At 43.1% G+C, this 20,297-nt stretch overlaps 1 protein-coding gene across 2 annotated transcripts; it reads left to right on the plus strand.

The window, feature by feature from the left end:
* Positions 1–413: 413 nt before the first annotated feature.
* Positions 414–18,982, plus strand: LOC124043187. 2 transcript variants are annotated; one of them, XM_046361473.1, is made up of 4 exons: positions 414–1,440; positions 1,490–1,734; positions 17,804–18,587; positions 18,639–18,982. In XM_046361473.1, the coding sequence occupies exons 1-4, from the start codon at positions 1,361–1,363 to the stop codon at positions 18,649–18,651; spliced, it is 1,122 nt and encodes a 373-aa protein (XP_046217429.1). In that variant the 5' UTR covers positions 414–1,360; the 3' UTR covers positions 18,652–18,982. The 2 variants fall into 2 exon arrangements, with proteins under 2 accessions (XP_046217429.1, XP_046217428.1); XM_046361472.1 differs by having other exon boundaries at positions 414–1,734.
* The last annotated feature ends 1,315 nt before the right edge of the window (positions 18,983–20,297 follow it).

The following is a 20,297-nucleotide window of genomic DNA, read 5'->3' on the forward strand; positions in this document are numbered from 1 at the left end:
AAAGTTCTGTAATCTTTTATTTCAGTTTATGAAACATGGGACCAACACTTTACATATTGCATTTTTATATTTTTCAGTGTACATATGTGGTCAATGGCATCTTGACATTTTGCTTTAATGTAACTTTTTCTCTTATTCCATCCAGAGCTGTTGACAGTTTAAGAGACTTGGGGAATGAAATGAATTTGTCTTACATGAACTGATTTGTGCAACGTAAACAATTCCACGGATGTGTATGGCTGCCATTTTAATGTCTCTAGAGTCTTTCTGATGTAACTTTTGGTTGTTGTCAGTGGGCAGAACAAAACAAGTGAAATGTGAGACCCATCTGCCTTGCATTATATGTTACTCCTGGTGACGTCACATATCTTCCACTGCTGGCGGGTTTGGCAACTTTGTGCCTTTTAAAAATAACTTTTTTTTAAAACTCCATGTCTGCATGACTGTATTCAAAACTGGGGACATTTTTAAAAATGAACTCACCAACTTGATACAGTCCATCCATAGGACTGTATTTCCTACCATCATTCCTGACTCACAGGGTTGTATACAGAAAGCATGTTTCTTTCCAAGTCTAACTTTACAATGATCGATCATCACTTTAAAAGGACCATCGCTTTACAAAACAACATAGGCATTTCTGCCTCAATCTTTAGTACTGGTGCGCACTGGGATCTTTTTAGTAGGAATGTTATATTTGGGTGTCTGAACTTTGAATTTAATTTATTGTGTGGGGGGGAGACTAATCAATCAGTGATGTACAGTTTCTCTGGTTCATCTTTTTGGAGTACTAATATATAATATATGTATATATATCACACTAAGTGTGGTACAAATTCCTTACCATTAAGAACTTCCCATGGCAGACTGACCAGGTGAAAGCTATGATACCTTATGTCACTTGTTAAATACACTTCATTCAGTGTAGATGAAGGGGAGGAGACGGGTTAAAGAAGGATTTTTAAGCCTTGAGACATGGATTGTGTATGTGTGCCATTCAGAGGGTGAATGGGCAAGACAAAACATTTCAAGTACCTTTTAGAATGGGCTCTGCTAGTAGGTGCCAGGCCTACTGGTTTGTGTCAACTGCAACGTTTCTGGGGTTTTCAAGCTCAACGGTTTCCCGTGTGTATAAAGAATGGTTCAGCACCCAGAGGACATCCAGTCAACTTAACACAGCTGTGGGAAGCGTTGGAGTCAACATTGTCCACCCTCCCTGTGGAACGCTTTTGACACCTTGTAGAGTGCAGGGGGTGCAGCCTTCTATGTAGTTGTAATGCACAAGATGTATTGCGTGGAAGCTGCAGTATGGTTGTGTTAGCCTGGTCCCAGATCTGTTTGTGGTGTCTTGCCAGCTCTTATGAAACCAGGTTATGGTGGTGTGTCCTTAACGTTGTTCCTCTCATACCAGTCCCTTATACTCATCACCTCATCCTTCAGATCATTTCCTCTCATACCAGTCCCTTATACTCATCACCTCATCCTTCAGATCATTTCCTCTCATACCAGTCCCTTATACTCATCACCTCATCCTTCAGATCATTTCCTCTCATACCAGTCCCTTATACTCATCATCTCATCCTTCAGATCATTTCCTCTCATACCAGTCCCTTATACTCATCACCTCATCCTTCAGATCATTTCCTCTCATACCAGTCCCTTATACTCATCACCTCATCCTTCAGATCATTTCCTCTCATACCAGTCCCTTATACTCATCACCTCATCCTTCAGATCATTTCACTGAAGTGTTCTCATTCCATTCTTTCATTGCATTCCTATTCCGTTTGCTCAAGTTGTCCATGTTACAGTCTTGCCATTCAATCCTATACAGCTGGTTGTGGTCAATATGTTGTGGCTTATTGTATCTATCTACAGTATATGGTCCATTGATGGTCAAGTTCTAGTCACTCCTAGTAGAGGTTCTGTAATGGTCCTGTTGATGTGTACATGTTGAGTCATTATTCCAGTTTGAGTCTTACTGTCAGTCTGCTTTGTTCCGTTTGAATTAGTTAGATGTTATGATGGAGAAATGTACAGTGCACCAAATGACAAACAAGCTTTATAATGCAAAGAGATATACTTTGGTATTTTAAATGATTCAGCTATGTGACGTGGAATTCAAATGTAATAAATACAATTCTGAACTATGATCTTTGTTGCATTTTCTAGCTTCTAGCCTTTTGTTAGTGTTATTTTTCAATGTAATCTGACCTTGATGGACTGTTGGCATTTAGTTACTGTTGCATTTAGGCCACTTTTGACACACACACAGGATATGTTACAACATCACGGGTTACTGACATTGTTACAACTGTTACCATGGTTGCTCTTTTGGTGTCCAGAAAAGAATGGGCGTAGGCCCATAGATCTTGTTGACGTTCAGCCTATGCACTTAGTTTAACCTTTTTAACTAGGCAAATCAGTTAAGGAAACATTCTTATTTACAATGACGACCAACACCAAGATAAATCTCTAAGACTGCTTTGAAATCACCAGCAGTGACCCGTTTAACAGCACTCGATGAATTTAGCTACATTTAGTTACATTTTCTTTCAAGTCTATCTGAAAAACTAAACTGACAGTTGCTGACAGAAATGGGAAAATGTACAAATGAATGTTGTCAATTGTGTTTTGTATAAGGAAATAGACACTTTATGCAATTAGATTGTTATCCTATACATAATCTCAGCCATAGACTGGTCATGCATGTCTCACTTTCTGTGGTAACCTGAGTAATGGGTTAGTTCTAGATGGAGTTGCCGATGCGACTCAACACTAAAAACAGGAAATAAAGCCGTTCAGATTCAGCTTGACAGGGAGTACATGTGCCTAGCTTTGAGTCTGGTCAAGTTTATAATATTTGGTGACCAGAACAAAGCTAAATTCTCACAAGAACAAAAGTAATCTGATGATTCGGGGTTACAACTCCTTCTGCATAGCAGACTTTAGAGACGACGTTGAGGCGGAGTCACAGTTTCCACAGCTCGTGAGTTTGAGTGAAGGAAGCGACGCGATGTTAAGCTGTGCAAGATGCACACAGTGTTGAGTAGTGCGGAGCGCAAACACAACGTGAAGAAATCACTGAAAGCTAAATATCGCTGGTTAGACAGAAGTACACTGCTAACGGAGTCTCATAGCTGAACACACAAAAATATATACTTTTAACCTGAGAAGTTATGGCATATTGTCAATGAGTTTAATCTCAATTCAGAGACATGGTCCAAATACATTGAGAGACTGAATTTTTTGAGGCAAACGATGTGAATAAGGACAAGACAAAAAGGGCAATATTACTATCAGCATCTAGAAGCACAATATATGGTTTAGTGATGGACTTGGTAGCACCACAGTTTATAATTTATGCAAACCTGATACAGCGTGTTGGAGAACACTTTGATTTCAAACCCAACGTGATAGTAGAGCGGTTTAAAGTCCTGTGGCAGAAGCACAGGTGAATCAGTAGTAGCGTATGTGGCCAGTCTAAAGCATCAAGCATCACGCTGTGAGTTTGGAGGGGCGTTTCAGAGATCAGCTAGTAGGATGCGAGCAGACACAACGTTGACTACTAGCTATTGCAGAGTTATCACGGAAAACAGCCCTGGAAAAGGTAATAGCATTAGAGGTAGCAGACCAGGGGTCACAGACCCTACAAAGTACCAAGAGCCTAAACAAGCTGTCACTGGCCCTGTCTCAGCAGCCACGTTCTTATGTAACAGCCTGTTACTGTTGCAAAGACAACCACTCAACTGATAATTGACGCTTTAAGGAGCAGAATGTCACCTTTGCAACAACAACAAAAGCGAGGCCATATTGCGCGAGCGTCACCAGTCTAGGGAGACTAGACACCCACTCCAGACTACTAAAAGACAGTCAGGACCCCAAGCCCACCAAGTCGCCGAACCCCGCTCCCCTTCATCTGAGGAAGAAGAGAGGGGGTGGTGGTTGAGGACGCAGCCTATATAATGGTGATTCAAGAGAAACCCACAAGCCCCCTGTGGACGACGCTGGAGTTGGATAAATGCCCAGCCGTGTTCAAGGTGCACACGGGCTTCCCGTACAGTTTGGGAGAACATTCTTATAACTAATAATATCCTTATGGCTCATTTCTGTGTTCTATTCATGTGCTGTTCTATTAACCAATTTCTGTGTTCTATTCATGTGCTGTTCTATTAACCAATTTCTGTGTTCTATTCGTGTGCTGTTCTATTAACCAATTTCTATGTTCATGCAGGTCACACAAATCACACCTATCAGTAGCTGCCATCAGTTTCAAGGTCTCAGCTTAGAGAGGAGAAGCCTCATGAGGTATTGGTCTGTCACATGTTATGAACCAGTATTGGTCTGTCACATGTTATGAACCAGTATTGGTCTGTCACATGTTATGAACCAGTATTGGTCTGTCACATGTTATGAACCAGTATTGGTCTGTCACATGTTATGAACCAGTATTGGTCTGTCACATGTTATTTATTTATTTATTTATTTATTTATTTCACCTTTATTTAACCAGGTAGGCAAGTTGAGAACAAGTTCTCATTTACAATTGCGACCTGGCCAAGATAAAGCAAAGCAGTTCGACAGATACAACGACACAGGGAGTAAAACAAACATACAGTCAATAATACAGTATAAACAAGTCTATATACAATGTGATCAAATGAGGTGAGAAGGGAGGTAAAGGCAAAAAAGGCCATGGTGGCAAAGTAAATACAATATAGCAAGTAAAACACTGGAATGGTAGTTTTGCAATGGAAGAATGTGCAAAGTAGACATAAAAATAATGGGGTGCAAAGGAGCAAAATAAATAAATAAATTAAATACAGTTGGGAAAGAGGTAGTTGTTTGGGCTAAATTATAGGTGGGCTATGTATAGGTGCAGTAATCTGTAAAATGCTCGGACAGTTGGTGCTTAAAGCTAGTGAGGGAGATAAGTGTTTCCAGTTTCAAAGATTTTTGCAGTTCGTTCCAGTCACTGGCAGCAGAGAACTGGAAGGAGAGGCGGCCAAAGAAAGAATTGGTTTTGGGGGTGACCAGAGAGATATACCTGCTGGAGCGTGTGCTACAGGTGGGAGATGCTATGGTGACCAGCGAGCTGAGATAAGGGGGGACTTTACCTAGCAGGGTCTTGTAGATGACATGGAGCCAGTGGGTTTGGCGACGAGTATGAAGCGAGGGCCAGCCAACGAGAGCGTACAGGTCGCAATGGTGGGTAGTATATGGGGCTTTGGTGACAAAACGGATTGCACTGTGATAGACTGCATCCAATTTGTTGAGTAGGGTATTGGAGGCTATTTTGTAAATATGATCCCAGTATTGGTCTGTCACATGTTATGAACCAGTATTGGTCTGTCACATGTTATGAACCAGTATTGGTCTGTCACATGTTATGAACCAGTATTGGTCTGTCACATGTTATGAACCAGTATTGGTCTGTCACATGTTATGAACCAGTATTGGTCTGTCACATGTTATGAACCAGTATTGGTCTGTCACATGTTATGAACCAGTACTGGTCTGTCACATGTTATGATCCCAGTATTGGTCTGTCACATGTTATGAACCAGTATTGGTCTGTCACATGTTATGAACCAGTATTGGTCTGTCACATGTTATGATCCCAGTATTGGTCTGTCACATGTTATGAACCAGTATTGGTCTGTCACATGTTCTGAACCAGTATTGGTCTGTCACATGTTATGAACCAGTATTGGTCTGTCACATGTTATGAACCAGTATTGGTCTGTCACATGTTATGAAACAGTATTGCTCTGTCACATGTTATGAACCAGTATTGGTCTTTCACATGTTATGAACCAGTATTGGTCTGTCACATGTTATGAACCAGTATTGGTCTGTCACATGTTATGAACCAGTATTGGTCTGTCACATGTTATGAACCAGTATTGGTCTGTCACATGTTATGAACCAGTATTGGTCTGTCACATGTTATGATCCCAGTATTGGTCTGTCACATGTTATGAACCAGTATTGGTCTGTCACATGTTATGAACCAGTATTGGTCTGTCACATGTTATGAACCAGTATTGGTCTGTCACATGTTATGAACCAGTATTGGTCAGTCACATAAATAGAACAAACCAGTAATCATTAGTTAATGACGCTAAATCATGCAAATATAACGCGTCTGTGTACAGCTGTATATCAGACAACTGTTGGGACTGTCCTGGCAGAGTTTTCTGACAGACATGTGTACTATGCTGCATTGAGTTGGTTGGAACCTTTCCAGTGAGCTGAGAAATGAACAATGATTCATTTAAGATTGACTTTGAGTGTCCCCGTGTAACAATGTCCACAACATAACCTACAAGCCAAAGCACCCCAGTTGAATCTAGTGCACTTGGCTATAGTGCTGAAGTCATACACAGGAGAGCAGAGCGTCAACGTCCAGTACAAAGGTACACGACTGAAGATGTCAGTGGATTGATGACAGGGTCCCAATCTGCTGTGAAGAGGTGGATGGCAGTGTTACAACTGGACTGGTGAGGGATGTTCAAAACAATCACGAAGGTCTCAGAGACCTACGCTATGGGTCCACTACGCTAAACAGGCACGCAGATGTATTCCAAGATCAACTTGGAAAACTAAAAGAGACTGAAGTGTGAATTCAGGTGGAACCCTCCGTTCCCGCCACGCTTCTGCAAAGCCCGCCAAGTGCCGTTTGCACTAGAAACAGAAGGTCGAGGCAGAGCTAGACAGGCTCCAGACCACTGGAATACTGGAACCAATCACCTACTCTAAGTGTCCTGCCCGCATTGTCCCAGTAGTGAAGCCTGGTTGAAATATCAGGATTTGTGGAGATTACAAGCTAACTGCCAATTACAGGAGGTTGGTGGCACCTTAATTGTGGAGGACAGGCTCGTGGTAATGGTTGGAGTGGAATCAGTGGAATGGCATCAAATACATCAAACACAGGGTAATATGGTGCCATTCCATTAGCTCCGTTCCAGCCATTATTATGAGCTGTCCTCCCCTCAGCAGCCTCCACTACTGCCAATGTAGCATACAGACTGGATCAGTACCCATTGCAATGGATAGAGGAGCTATTCGCAAAGGCATACCACTAGTTGGTGCTGGCTGAAGAATCACGCAAAGTGGTTATGATAAACACCCACAAGGGGCTGTGTCAGTACACAACCACCCGTTTGGAGTTTCCTCTGCCTTTGCGATCTTTCAAAGAACAATGGAGAATCTGTTAGTGGGCACCCTACTGTACATATGGATGATATGTTTATCACCGGTGTCACTGAGGGAAGACCATCTAAAAAAACTTGAAACAGTGCTGTCAAGCCTGGAGAGCGCAAGGCTTCGCTTTAAGAAATGGGGCCACAAATGTTGCCATTCTTTCGGATGGGGCCACAGTGTCTCCTGACCCATCCTGCCTCAGCCTCCAGTATTTATGCTGCAGTAGTTTATGTGTCGGGGGGCTAGGGTCAGTTTTTTATATCTGGAGTACTTCTCCTGTCCTATCCGGTGTCCTGTGTGAATTTAAGTATACTCTCTCTAATTCTCTCTTTCTTTCTCTCTCTCGGAGAACCTGAGCCCTGGGACCATGCCTCAGGACTACCTGGCATGATGACTCCTTGCTGTCCCCAGTCCACCTGGCCGTGCTGCTGCTCCAGTTTCAACTGTTCTGCCTGCGGCTATGGAATCCTGACCTGTTCACCGGACGTTCTACCTGTCCCAGACCTATTATTTTACCCTGCTGGTAATTTATGAACATTTGAACATCTTGGCCATGTTCTATTATAATCTCCACCCGGCACAGCCATAAGACGACTGGCCACCCCTCATAGCCTGGTTCTTCTCTAGGTTTCTTCCTAGGTTTTGGCCTTTCTAGGGAGCCAACGTGCTTCTACACCTGCATTGCTTGCTGTTTGGGGTTTTAGGCTGGGTTTCTGTACAGCACTTTGAGATATCAGCTGATGTACGAAGGGCTATATAAATACATTTGATTTGATTTTGATTTGATTTGAAGAAATCCAAGTGTGTTTTCCTGGCCCCCGAAGTGGAGTACTTGGGGGCACAGCCAACAAGCTTCAGCCATTAGACAAGAAAGTGAGAGCAATCAAAGAGGCCACAGAACCCAAGGATGTTTGGGAGCTACGAGTCTACCTTGGGGTGTTAAACTACTATGGTCGCTTTCACACCCCAGGAAACAGATTCCCAGAAATCCAAGGACTTGCTGTCCTCTTCAGCACTACTTGTGCATTACAACATTTCACCAGTATCCGTAGGGATGCCACTTCACCATCCAAACGGACCATAAGCCCCTGTTAGGAATCCTGGGTGAGCTGAAGACCATACACCCATCCCCCTCCGGGCGACTGCAAAGATGGGCCCTCATGTTAGCACAATACCAATATGAGTTGATGTACAGACCCGGGCCCCTCCATCGCTAACGCTAATGGCCTCAGCAGGCTGCCACTGCCAGACATTCCCAAAGAGCCCAAAAGTCCCCCTGAATTGTTGTGCTCGCTGAAACAGATCCAAACAGCTCCATTGGCAACGGAAGAAATGAACTGTGAGACCCTCTTCTCTCCAAAGTTCAACAAGCTTTCTCTACCCTTAACCTTGTTCTGAACACCTCCAAAACAAAGATCATGTGGTTTGGAAAGAAGAAGGCTCCTCTTCCCACAGGTATGATTACTACCTCTGAGTGTTTAGAGCTTGAGGTAGTCACCTCATACAAGTATTTGTGCACTGTCCTTCTCTCAGCACATATCAAAGCTGCAGGCTGAAGTTCAATCTAGACTTGATTTCCTATATCGTAATCGCTTTCATCCCAGCTGCCAAACTAACCCTGTTTCAGATGACCATCCTACCCATGCTAGATTACAGAGACATCATTTATAGATCGGCAGGTAAGGGTGCTCTCGAGCAGCTAGATGTTCTTTACCATTCGGCCATCAGATTTGCCACCAATGCTCCTTATAGGAGACATCACTGCACTCCTCTGTACCCGTCGCAAGACCCACTGGTTGATGCTTATTTATAAAACCTTCTTAGGCCTCACTCCCTCCGTCCCATCTACTGCAGCCCTCATCCTCCACATACAACACCCATTCTGCCAGTCACATTCTGTTAAAGGTCCCCAAAGCACACACATCTCTGGGTCACTCCTCTTTTCAGTTCGCTGCAGCTAGAGACGAACGAGCTGCAACAAAAACTCAAACTGGACAGTTTTATCTCAATCTCTTCATTCAAAGATTCAATCATGGATACTCTTACAGACAGTTGTGGCTACTTTGTGTGATGTATTGTTGTCTCTACCTTCTTCACCTTTGTGCTGTTGTCGTCAATGAACTAATCACTTCCAATGAACTAATCACTTCCAATGAACTAATCACTTCCAAGGCAGTTATAGTCAATGAACTAATCACTGATCATAATCCTGATGTGATTGGCCTGACTAAAACATGGCTTAAGTCTGATGAATTTACTGTGTTAAATGAGGCCTCACCTCCTGGTTACAAGAGTGACCATATGCCCTGCGCATCCCGCAAAGGCGGAGGTGTTGCTAACATTTACTATAGCAAAATTTTTTTTTAAGAAATGAGCTTCTAGTCATGAAATCTATGCAGCCTACTCAATCACTTTTTATAGCTACTGTTTACAGGCCTCCTGGGCCATATACAGCATTCCTCACTGAGTTCCCTGAGTCCACAGTCCCAATCCAAAATGCTTTCGTAGCCATCATCGACTCAGTGGGTTTTGTCCAACATGTCTCCGGACCTACTCACTGCCACAGTCATACTCTGGACCTAGTTTTGTCCCGTGGAATAAATGTTGTGAATCTTAATTAGATTACTAAAATCAGTTAACCACCTAACTGAGGAACTCAATTTAACCTTGCGTAATACCCTAGATGCAGTCGCACCCATAAAAACAAAAACATTTGTCATAAGAAACTAGCTCCCTGGTACACAGAAAATACCCGAGCTCTGAAGCAAGCTTCCAGAAAATTGGAACGGAAATGGCGCTACACTAAACTGGAAGTCTTCCGACTAGACAGTACAGTGCAGTGTTGAAGAGCCCTCACTGCTGCTCGATCATCCTATTTTTCAAACTTAATTGAGGAAAATAAGAACAATACAACATTTATTTTTGATACTGTCGCAAAGCCACTAAAAAGAAGCATCAGCCAAGAGAGGATGGCTTTCACTTCAGCAGTGATATATTCATGAACTTCTTTGAGGAAAAGATCATGATCATTAGAAAGCAAATTACGGACTCTTTAAATCTGCGTATTCCTCCACAGCTCAGTTGTTTTGAGTCTGCACAACTCTGCCAGGACCAAGGATCAAGGGAGACACTCATGTTTTTTTAGTACTATATATCTTGACACATTGATTAAATTAATCATGGCCTCTAAACCTTCAAGCTGCATACTGGACCCTATTCCAACTAAACTACTGAAAGAGCTGCTTCCTGTGCTTGGCCCTCCTATGTTGAACATAATAAACGTCTCTCTATCCACCGGATGTGTACCAAACTCACTAAAAGTGGCAGTAATAAAGCCTCTCTTGAAAAAGCCAAACCTTGACCCAGAAAATATAAAAAATTATAGGCCTATATCGAAACTCCCATTCCTCTGAAAAATCTTTAAAAAAGCTATTTGGCAGCAACTCACTGCCTTCCTGAAGACAAAATGTATACAAAACACTTCAGTCTGGCATTAGACCACATCATAGCACTGAGACTGCACTTGTGAAGGTGGTAAATTACCTTTTAATGGCGTCAGACCGAAGCTGCATTGATTGCTGTTTGGTGTTTTAGGCTGGGTTTCTGTACAGCACTTTGTGACATCAGCTGATGTAAGAAGAGCTTTATAAATACATGTGATTGATTGATTGCTGTTGACTGTGCCAAATAATGTTTGTACCATGTTTTGTGCTGCCACCATGTTGTGTTGCTGTCATGTTGTTGTTATGTTGTGTTGCTATCATGCTGTGTTGTCATGTGTTGCTGCCTTGCTATGCTATGTTGTCGTCTTAGGTCTCACTTTATGTAGTGTTGTGTTGTCTCTCTTGTTGTGATGTGTGTTTTGTCCCATATTTATATTGTATTTATTTATTTGAATCCCCCGTCCCCGCCGGAGGCCATTTGCCTTTTGGTAGGCCATCATTGTAAATAAGAATGTGTTCTTAAGTGACTTGCCTAGTTAAATCAAAATAAAATGAAGTAAAAAGTCAGCCGCTTTGTCCAGGAGGGATGGCCGGCCCACTGTACTACAGAGGAGCCATATTCTAAAAGGAGAAACTAACTCTCAGTGGAAGACAGCATCCTGCTTTGGGGCCTTGGAGTCGTGGTTCCACCTCTACTGGAGGGACTCCACAAGTCACAGCTCACATGTGGTGGCTGTGATTGGACAAATTGGTGGAAGAGCAGGTGCAGTTATGTGCTACTTGCCAGCAGGTACAAAATGCTCCAGCTCCCATCAACCCTTTGGAGTGGCCTGGAAGACCCTGGACTCGCATTCACATTGACTGTGCAAGATCTTTCCTTTGGGAGATGTTCTTGTTGGCTGTGGATGCTCAATCCGAATGGCTTGAAGTTTTCAGAGTCCGCACTGCAAACTCAGCAACAACAATTGAGCAGCTCAGGGAAGTGTTCAGCACTCATGGTCTTCCCCATACAGTCGTATCAGACAATGCAGCTATCTTATGAGTGCAGAGTTCAAGGCCTTTCTGGCAACCAATGGTATTCGCCATATCACCTCCGCCACCTACCACCGCTCCACGAACGGCTTAGTGGAGAAGGCAGTCCAGACAATGAAAAGAGCCTTGAAAGAGGCAACAGGAGGTACATTGAAAACCAGAGTTTCCCGATTCCTGGCAGCCTACCGCTTTACACCACAACCGGGATGTGTCCAGCTGAGATTATGTTTGGGACCTACTGGAACGGATGGCCACCAACAGGAAAAGCATTGAACACGTCAGCCTGCTGGAGGCTGATCGCCTGTCTGGGTCAGGAACTTCTCAGGGAATGACTAATGGACACCAGGAATGGTGGTCACCGCACAGGCCCTCTCTCATACAGAGTGGATGTTGCTGGGAAGGTGATGAGGCACCACGTGGATCACCTGCTGGTGAGGGTGGGGGGTGGGGACGGGTGATCCAGCCAGCCCCAGGTCAGCCTCCCATTTGGGCTGGGACGATGATGGAGTGGCCATAGGGCAGCTCCATATACCTGTTGCCATCCCACAGGCAGCTCAATTGCCTGCTGTGAGGGACGCAAAGACAAACCCCAGAAAGAATGGACTTATAGTTAGTTACTAGGCAGTACACTGCTGCCACATTCCTACCCGAACTGGTTGTTTCCACCGTTTTTGACTGATTAGTTCAACAAGATATGCCCCCTGGTTGATGTTTCTTTGGGTAAGTGTGTTTGGACTCTGGCTGGAGGGATGTAGTAACCTGAGTGATGGGTCAGTTCTCGATGGAGTTTATGTTTCTTTGGGCTCAGTTAAGTGTGTTTGGACTATGGCTGGAGGGATGTAGTAACCTGAGTGATGGGTCAGTTCTCGATGGAGTTTATGTTTCTTTGGGCTCAGTTAAGTGTGTTTGGACTATGGCTGGAGGGATGTGGTAACCTGAGTGATGGGTCAGTTCTAGATGGAGTTGATGTTTCTTTGGGCTCAGTTAAGTGTGTTTGGACTCTGGCTGGAGGGATGTGGTAACCTGAGTGATGGGTCAGTTCTAGATGGAGTTGATGTTTCTTTGGGCTCAGTTAAGTGTGTTTGGACTCTGGCTGGAGGGATGTGGTAACCTGAGTGATGGGTCAGTTCTAGATGGAGCTGCCGATACAGCTGTAAGAGACTCAACACTAAAAACAGGAAATAAAGAAGTTCAGATTTACCTTGAGAGGGAGCACATGTGCCTAGCTTTGAGTCTGGTCAAGTTTATAATACATTCGATTGTTCTTTTGTCATCTTGTTTTAGACCTAGAAATCCTACAAGGTGAATTTGATACAAAACCATTTAGATAAACATCTTGCCGGCTGCATCCCGTTAGACAAATGGAACATCTTCTTTACAGTTCAATTCCCTGAGAAGACGAACCAAATATTACAGCTACTGGCTGGGCCATATTTCATTTATTTGCACCATCTAGAGGTAGTTTATAAGAAGTTCAGTTTGTTGAGGGACGAGTCAGTCAATGTTGTGGAGTACTTGTCTGCATTCAGGTGATTTGAAAAACCCAAACTATCAGCAAATGTCATCCATAGGTTTTTTGTTCTGTATTCTCTCTCTTTTTTGTTGGTGTCATGGCAACTTGCTATTTGCTTTAATGTAAAGATCTCTCTCTTATTCCATCCACAGCTGTTGACCAAGTCCCTTCACCTTCCAATCAAATTCATTCGTTTGTCTTACATGAAGTGATTGTGAAGCGTAAACAATTCCACGGATGTATGACTGACATTTTAATGTGTTTTGAGTCTTTTAATGCAACTTTTGATTGTTGTCAGCAGACATGCTGTACGTCTTTGACATTCATGAATTCTTCTGGACAGATTAGACCTCTTTCCCTCACATTATTTATGTCACTCTTGGTGAAGTCACTTAATCTTCGACTTTTTGCCTTTTTTACTCACGATATCTGCTCGCCTATGGATTCCAATCCAGTGACATTTTGACAAATAAACTGACCAACTTGATACAGTCCAGCCACAGGACTGAGTTGAGGGTTTTTGAAAGGTCATCCTTGTTGGTGTTTCCTAGCTTACAGGATGTATAGATCTACAGTACATTCGGAATGTATTCAGACCCCTTGACCTTTTCCACATTTAGTTACAGTATATCCTTATTTTAAAATGGATTAAATTGTTTATTTCCCCTCATCAATCTACACATCATACTCCTTTAATGACAAAGCATAAACTATACAAAGAAAATACTGAAATATCACATTTACATTAAGTATTCAGACTCTTACTCAGTACTGTGTTGAAGCACCTTCGGCAGCGATTACAGCCTCGAGTCTTCTTGGGAATGGTACAAGCTTGCCACACCTGTATTTGGGGAGTTTCTCCCATTCTCCTCTGAAGAGCCTCTCAAACTCTGTCAGGTCGAATGGGGAGCATCACTGAACAGTTATTTTCAGGTCTCTCCAGAGACATTCGATAGGGTTCACACCCAAGCTCTGGCTGGGCCACTCAAGCATATTCAGAGACTTGTCCTGAAGCCACCTGTTTCAGGTCGTTGTTCCACTCTGGAGCTGTTTTTCATCAAGGATCTCTCTGTACTTTGCTTTGTTCATTTTTCCCTCGATCCAGATTAGTCTCCCAGTCCCTGCCGCTGAAAAACATCCCCACAGCATGATGCTGCCACCACCATGCTTCACCGTAGGGATGGTGCCAGGTTTCCTCTAGACATGAAGCTTGGCATTCAGGGCAAAGAGTTCAATCTTGGTTTCATCAGACCAGAGAATCTTGTTTCTCATGACCTGAGAGTCCTTTAGGTGCCTTTTGGTAAACTCCATGTGCCTTTTACTGAGGGGAAGCTTACATCTGGCCACTCTACCATAAAGGCCTGATTGGTGGAGTGCTGCAGAGATGATTGTCTATCTGGAAGGTTCTCCCATCTCCACAGAGGAACTCTGGAACTCTGTCAGAGTGACCATTGGGTTCCTGGTCACCTCCCTGACCAAGGCCCTTCTCCCCCGATTGCTCAGTTTGGACGGGCGGCCAGCTCTAGGAAGAAACTTGGTGGTTCCAAACTTCTTCCGTTTAAGAATGATGGAGGCCACTGTGTTCTTGGGGACATTCAATGCTGCAGACATTTTTGGTACCCTTCCCCTGATCTGTGCCTCGACACAATCCTGTCTTGGAGCTCTACGGACAATTCCTTCGACCTTATGGCTTGGATTTTGCTCTGACAACTGTGGAACCTTACATAGACAGGTTGTACCTTTCCAAATCATGTCCAATCAATTGAATTTACCACAGCTGGACTCCGATCAAGTTATAGAAACATCTCAAAGATGATCCATTGAAACAGGATGTTCCTGAGCTCAAATTCGAGTCTCATAGCAAAGGGTCTGTACACTTATGCAAATAAGGTATTTCTGTTTTTTATTTGTATTTTCTAACCCAAAGAAGTTCTGGAAAATGGTTAAAGACCTGGAGAATAAACCCTCCTCCTCACAGCTGCCCATGTCCCTTAATGTTGATGTGGTTGTTACTGACAAGGAGCACATGGCTGAGCTCTTTAATCACCACCTCATTAAGTCCGGATTCCTATTTGACTCAGCCATGCCTCATTGCCCGTCCAACATGTCCTCATCTCCCACCCCTTCTAATGCGACTAGCCCCGATGCTCCTCCCTCTTTTCCCCTGCCCCGCTGCAAAGTTCCTCCCTGCAGCCAGTCACTGAGTCTGAGGGGCTAAAGGAGCTCCTTAAACTTGACCTCCAAAAAACATCTGGGGCAGATGGTTTAGATCCTTTCTTCTATAAGGTTGCAGCCCCTATCATTGCCTGGCCTGTCTCTGACCTTTTTAACCTCTCTCCTCTATGGGGAAGTTCTCATTGCTTGGAAGGCAGCCACCGTGCGTCCTTTATTTAATGGGAGAAATCAAGCTGATCCTAACTGTTACAGGACAATGTCTATTATGCCCTGCTTATCAAAAGTGATGGAAAACTAGTCAATAATCAACCGACTGGCTTTCTTGATGTCTGTAGTTTTCTCTCTGGAATGAAATCTGGTTTCCGCTCAGGTTATGCATGCGTCACTGCAACCTTAAAGGTCCTAAATGATGTCACCATTGCCCTGGATTCTAAACAATAATGTGCAGCTATTCTTATTGACTTGGCCAAAGTTTTGATACGGTAGACCATTCCATTCTTGTGGGCTGGCTAAGGAGTGTTGGTGTCTCTGAGGGGTCTTTGGGCTGGTTTGCTAACTACCTCTCTCAAAGAGTGCAGTGTATAAAGTCAGAACATCTGCTGTCTCAGCCACTGCCTGTCACCAAGGGAGTACCCCAAGGCTGAATCCTAGGCCGCAAACTCTTCTCAATTTACATAAACTACATATCTCAGGCAGTTGGAAGCTCCCTCTTCCATTTATATGCAGATGATAGTCTTATACTCAGCTGGCCCCTCCAAGGACTTTGTGTTAACAAACACTCTACATCAAAGCTTTCTTAGTGTCCAACAAGCTGTCTCTGCCCTTAACCTTGTTCTGAACACCTCCAAAACAAAGGTCATGTGGTTTGGTAAGAAGAATGCCCCTCTCCCCGCAGGTGTGATTACTACCTCTGAGTGTTTAGAGCTTGAGGTAGTCACCTCATACAAATATTTGGGAGTATGGCTAGATGGTACACTGTCCTTCTCTCAGCACATATCAAAGCTGCAGGCTAAAGTTCAATCTAGACTTGGTTTCCTCTATTGTAATCGCTCCTCTTTCACCCCAGCTGCCAAACTAATGCTGATTCAGATGACCATCCTACCCATACTAGATTATGGAAAATTATTTTCTAGATCAGCAGGTAAGGGTGCTCTCGAGCGGCTAGATGTTCTTTACCATTCAGCTATCAGATTTGCCACCAATGCTCCTTATAGGACACATCACTGCACTCCTCTGTAAACTGGTCATCTCTGTATACCCGTCACAAGACCCACTGGTTGATGCTTATTTATAAAACCCTCTTAGGCCTCACACCCCCTATCTGAGATATCTACTGCAGCCCTCATCCTCCACATACAACACCTATTCTGCCAGTCACATTCTTCATTCAAAGACTCAATCATGGACACACTTACTGACAGTTGTGGCTGATTTGTGTGATGTATTGTTGTCTCTATCTTCTTGCCCTTTGTGCTGTTGTCTGTGCCCAATAATGTTTGTACTATGTTTTGTGCTGCTACCATGTTGTGCTGTTATCATTTTGTTGTCGTGTGGTGTTGCTACCATGCTGTGTTGTCATGTGTTGCTGCCTTGCTATGCTATGTCGTTTTCTTAGGTCTCTCTTTATGTAGTGTGGTGGTGTCTCTCTTGTCATGATGTGTGTTTTGTCCTATATTAGAATTTTTAATCCCAGCCCCCGTTCCCGCAGTAGGAGGCCTGTTGCCTTTTGGTAGGCCGTCATTGTAAATAAGAATTTGTTCTTGACTGACTTGCTTAGATGCAAAAATGTATTGTGTGTAGATAGATGAGGATTTTTTATTTATTTAATCCTTTTTAGAATACGGTTGGTACGTAACAAAACGTCGAAATGGTCAAGGGGTCTGAATACTTTCCGAATGCACTGTATATGTAAAGCATGTTCCTTTGCATGGCTAAAGTTTAACTTCACAATGATCGATCATCACTTTAAAAGGACCATCACTTTACAGAACAACGTAGGCATTTCTGCCTCAATCTTTAGTACTGGTGCACTGGGATCTTTTAGTAGGAATGTTATATTTGGGTGTTTGAAAACTTCTGAATTTCAATTGGATTTGAATTGAATCTCTAACATGGGGGAAAAGGAAATCAGTGGTGTACAGCTTGTCACTGGTTCATCTAAGTACTATGCTGTATATAATAGACAGAGAATGGTTTTCACCTTTTGTCAATGTGTGATCTGTCAGACCAAATGGAGGCTATTTGTTTTAAATATTATTGTGCAGCCTTCTATGTAGTTGTAATGCACAAGATGTATTACGTGGAAGATGCAGAATGGTTGCGGGCGCCCAGTCTAGTCAGTTACTGTCTAAATGTTCATGTCAAACAAATGCATTGCACGGTGCATATGGAAACCTACCTCCCAGTCCTTTATACTCATCACCTCATCCTTCAGATCATTTCCTCTCATACCAGTCCCTTATACTCATCACCTCATCCTTCAGATCATTTCCTCTCATACCAGTCCCTTATACTCATCACCTCATCCTTCAGATCATTTCCTCTCATACCAGTCCCTTATACTCATCACCTCATCCTTCAGATCATTTCCTCTCATACCAGTCCCTTATACTCATCACCTCATCCTTCAGATCATTTCCTCTCATACCAGTCCCTTATACTCATCACCTCGTCCTTCAGATCATTTCCTCTCATACCAGTCCCTTATACTCATCACCTCATCCTTCAGATCATTTCCTCTCATACCAGTCCCTTATACTCATCACCTCATCCTTCAGATCATTTCCTCTCATACCAGTCCCTTATACCCATCACCTCGTCCTTCAGATCATTTCCTCTCATACCAGTCCCTTATACTCATCACCTCATCCTTCAGATCATTTCCTCTCATACCAGTCCCTTATACTCATCACCTCATCCTTCAGATCATTTCCTCTCATACCAGTCCCTTATACTCATCACCTCATCCTTCAGATCATTTCCTCTCATACCAGTCCCTTATACTCATCACCTCATCCTTCAGATCATTTCCTCTCATACCAGTCCCTTATACTCATCACCTCGTCCTTCAGATCATTTCCTCTCATACCAGTCCCTTATACTCATCACCTCATCCTTCAGATCATTTCCTCTCATACCAGTCCCTTATACTCATCACCTCATCCTTCAGATCATTTCCTCTCATACCAGTCCCTTATACTCATCACCTCATCCTTCAGATCATTTCCTCTCATACCAGTCCCTTATGTACCCATCACCTCGTCCTTTAGATCATTTCACTGAAGTGTTCTCATTCCATTCTTTCATTGCATTCCTATTCCGTTTGCTCAAGTTGTCCATGTTACAGTCTTGCCATTCAATCCTATACAGCTGGTTGTGGTCAATATGTTGTGGCTTATTGTATCTATCTACAGTATATGGTCCATTGATGGTCAAGTTCTAGTCACTCCTAGTAGAGGTTCTGTAATGGTCCTGTTGATGTGTACATGTTGAGTCATTATTCCAGTTTGAGTCTTACTGTCAGTCTGCTTTGTTCCGTTTGAATTAGTTAGATTTTATGATGGAGAAATGTACAGTGCACCAAATGACAGACAAGCTTTATAATGCAAAGAGATATACTTTGTGGTGTTAAATAATTCAGATACGTGACGTGGAATCAAAATGAAGTAAAGATGTGAAAATAGACAGTTCTGAGATGTGTTTTAGAGATGTTTGAATGACCTGAAGCTGAGCGGAGACACTGGAAGTGTCATGCTTTTTGATATCGATACCAACTTTCTATTTTAGTCTCTCCAGCCAGACGTATGGAGCCTCTGAGTATGGCTTGCAAAACTAGGCTTAGTTACAGTATAAGAAGTGATGATAAATAACATGCAATGACAGGGTCATCCACTAGAGGTCCCTCTAGTGCAACATACATCTCAAAGCAAGCACATGATGGATTTGCATGGTCATTGGGTTGTGGGCAAGGTACATGTCAACTCGTCCTGAAGCCCTGAAGATGATCTTCTGTGTTTATTTGTGATGACAGTGCAGTAGGTCCTGTATAGTGTGTATGTCAGTATAAGTGTGTTTGTGTGTATGAGTTAGTATGAGTGTGAGTGTGTCAGTATGAGTGTGTTTGTGTGTGTATGTCAGTATGAGTGTGTATGTGTGTGTGAGTCAGTATGAGTGTGTTTATGTGTATGAGTTAGTATGAGTGTGTGTGTGTGTGTGTGTGTGTGTGTGTGTGTGTGTGTGTGTGTGTGTGTGTGTGTGTGTGTGTGTGTGTGTGTGTGTGTGTGTGTGTGTGTGTGTGTGTGTGTGTGTGTGTGTGTGTGTGTGTGTCAGTATGAGAGTGTTTGTGTGTATGAGTCAGTATGAGTGTGTTTGTGTGTATGAGTCAGTATGAGTGTGTTTGTGTGTATGAGTCAGTTTGTGTGTATGAGTCAGTATGAGAGTGTTTGTGTGTATGAGTCAGTATGAGAGTGTTTGTGTGTATGAGTCAGTATGAGAGTGTTTGTGTGTATGAGTCAGTATGAGTGTGTATGAGTCAGTATGAGTGTGTTTGTGTGTATGAGTCAGTATGAGTGTGTTTGTGTGTATGAGTCAGTATGAGAGTGTTTGTGTGTATGAGTCAGTATGAGTGTGTTTGTGTGTATGAGTCAGTATGAGTGTGTTTGTGTGTATGAGTCAGTTTGTGTGTATGAGTCAGTATGAGAGTGTTTGTGTGTATGAGTCAGTATGAGAGTGTTTGTGTGTATGAGTCAGTATGAGAGTGTTTGTGTGTATGAGTCAGTATGAGTGTGTATGAGTCAGTATGAGTGTGTTTGTGTGTATGAGTCAGTATGAGTGTGTTTGTGTGTATGAGTCAGTATGAGAGTGTTTGTGTGTATGAGTCAGTATGAGAGTGTTTGTGTGTATGAGTCAGTAGGAGTGTGTTTGTGTGT

The sequence above is a fragment of the Oncorhynchus gorbuscha genome, linkage group LG09 (genome assembly GCF_021184085.1).
Source record: "Oncorhynchus gorbuscha isolate QuinsamMale2020 ecotype Even-year linkage group LG09, OgorEven_v1.0, whole genome shotgun sequence".
In the NCBI taxonomy this organism is placed as follows: domain Eukaryota; kingdom Metazoa; phylum Chordata; class Actinopteri; order Salmoniformes; family Salmonidae; genus Oncorhynchus; species Oncorhynchus gorbuscha.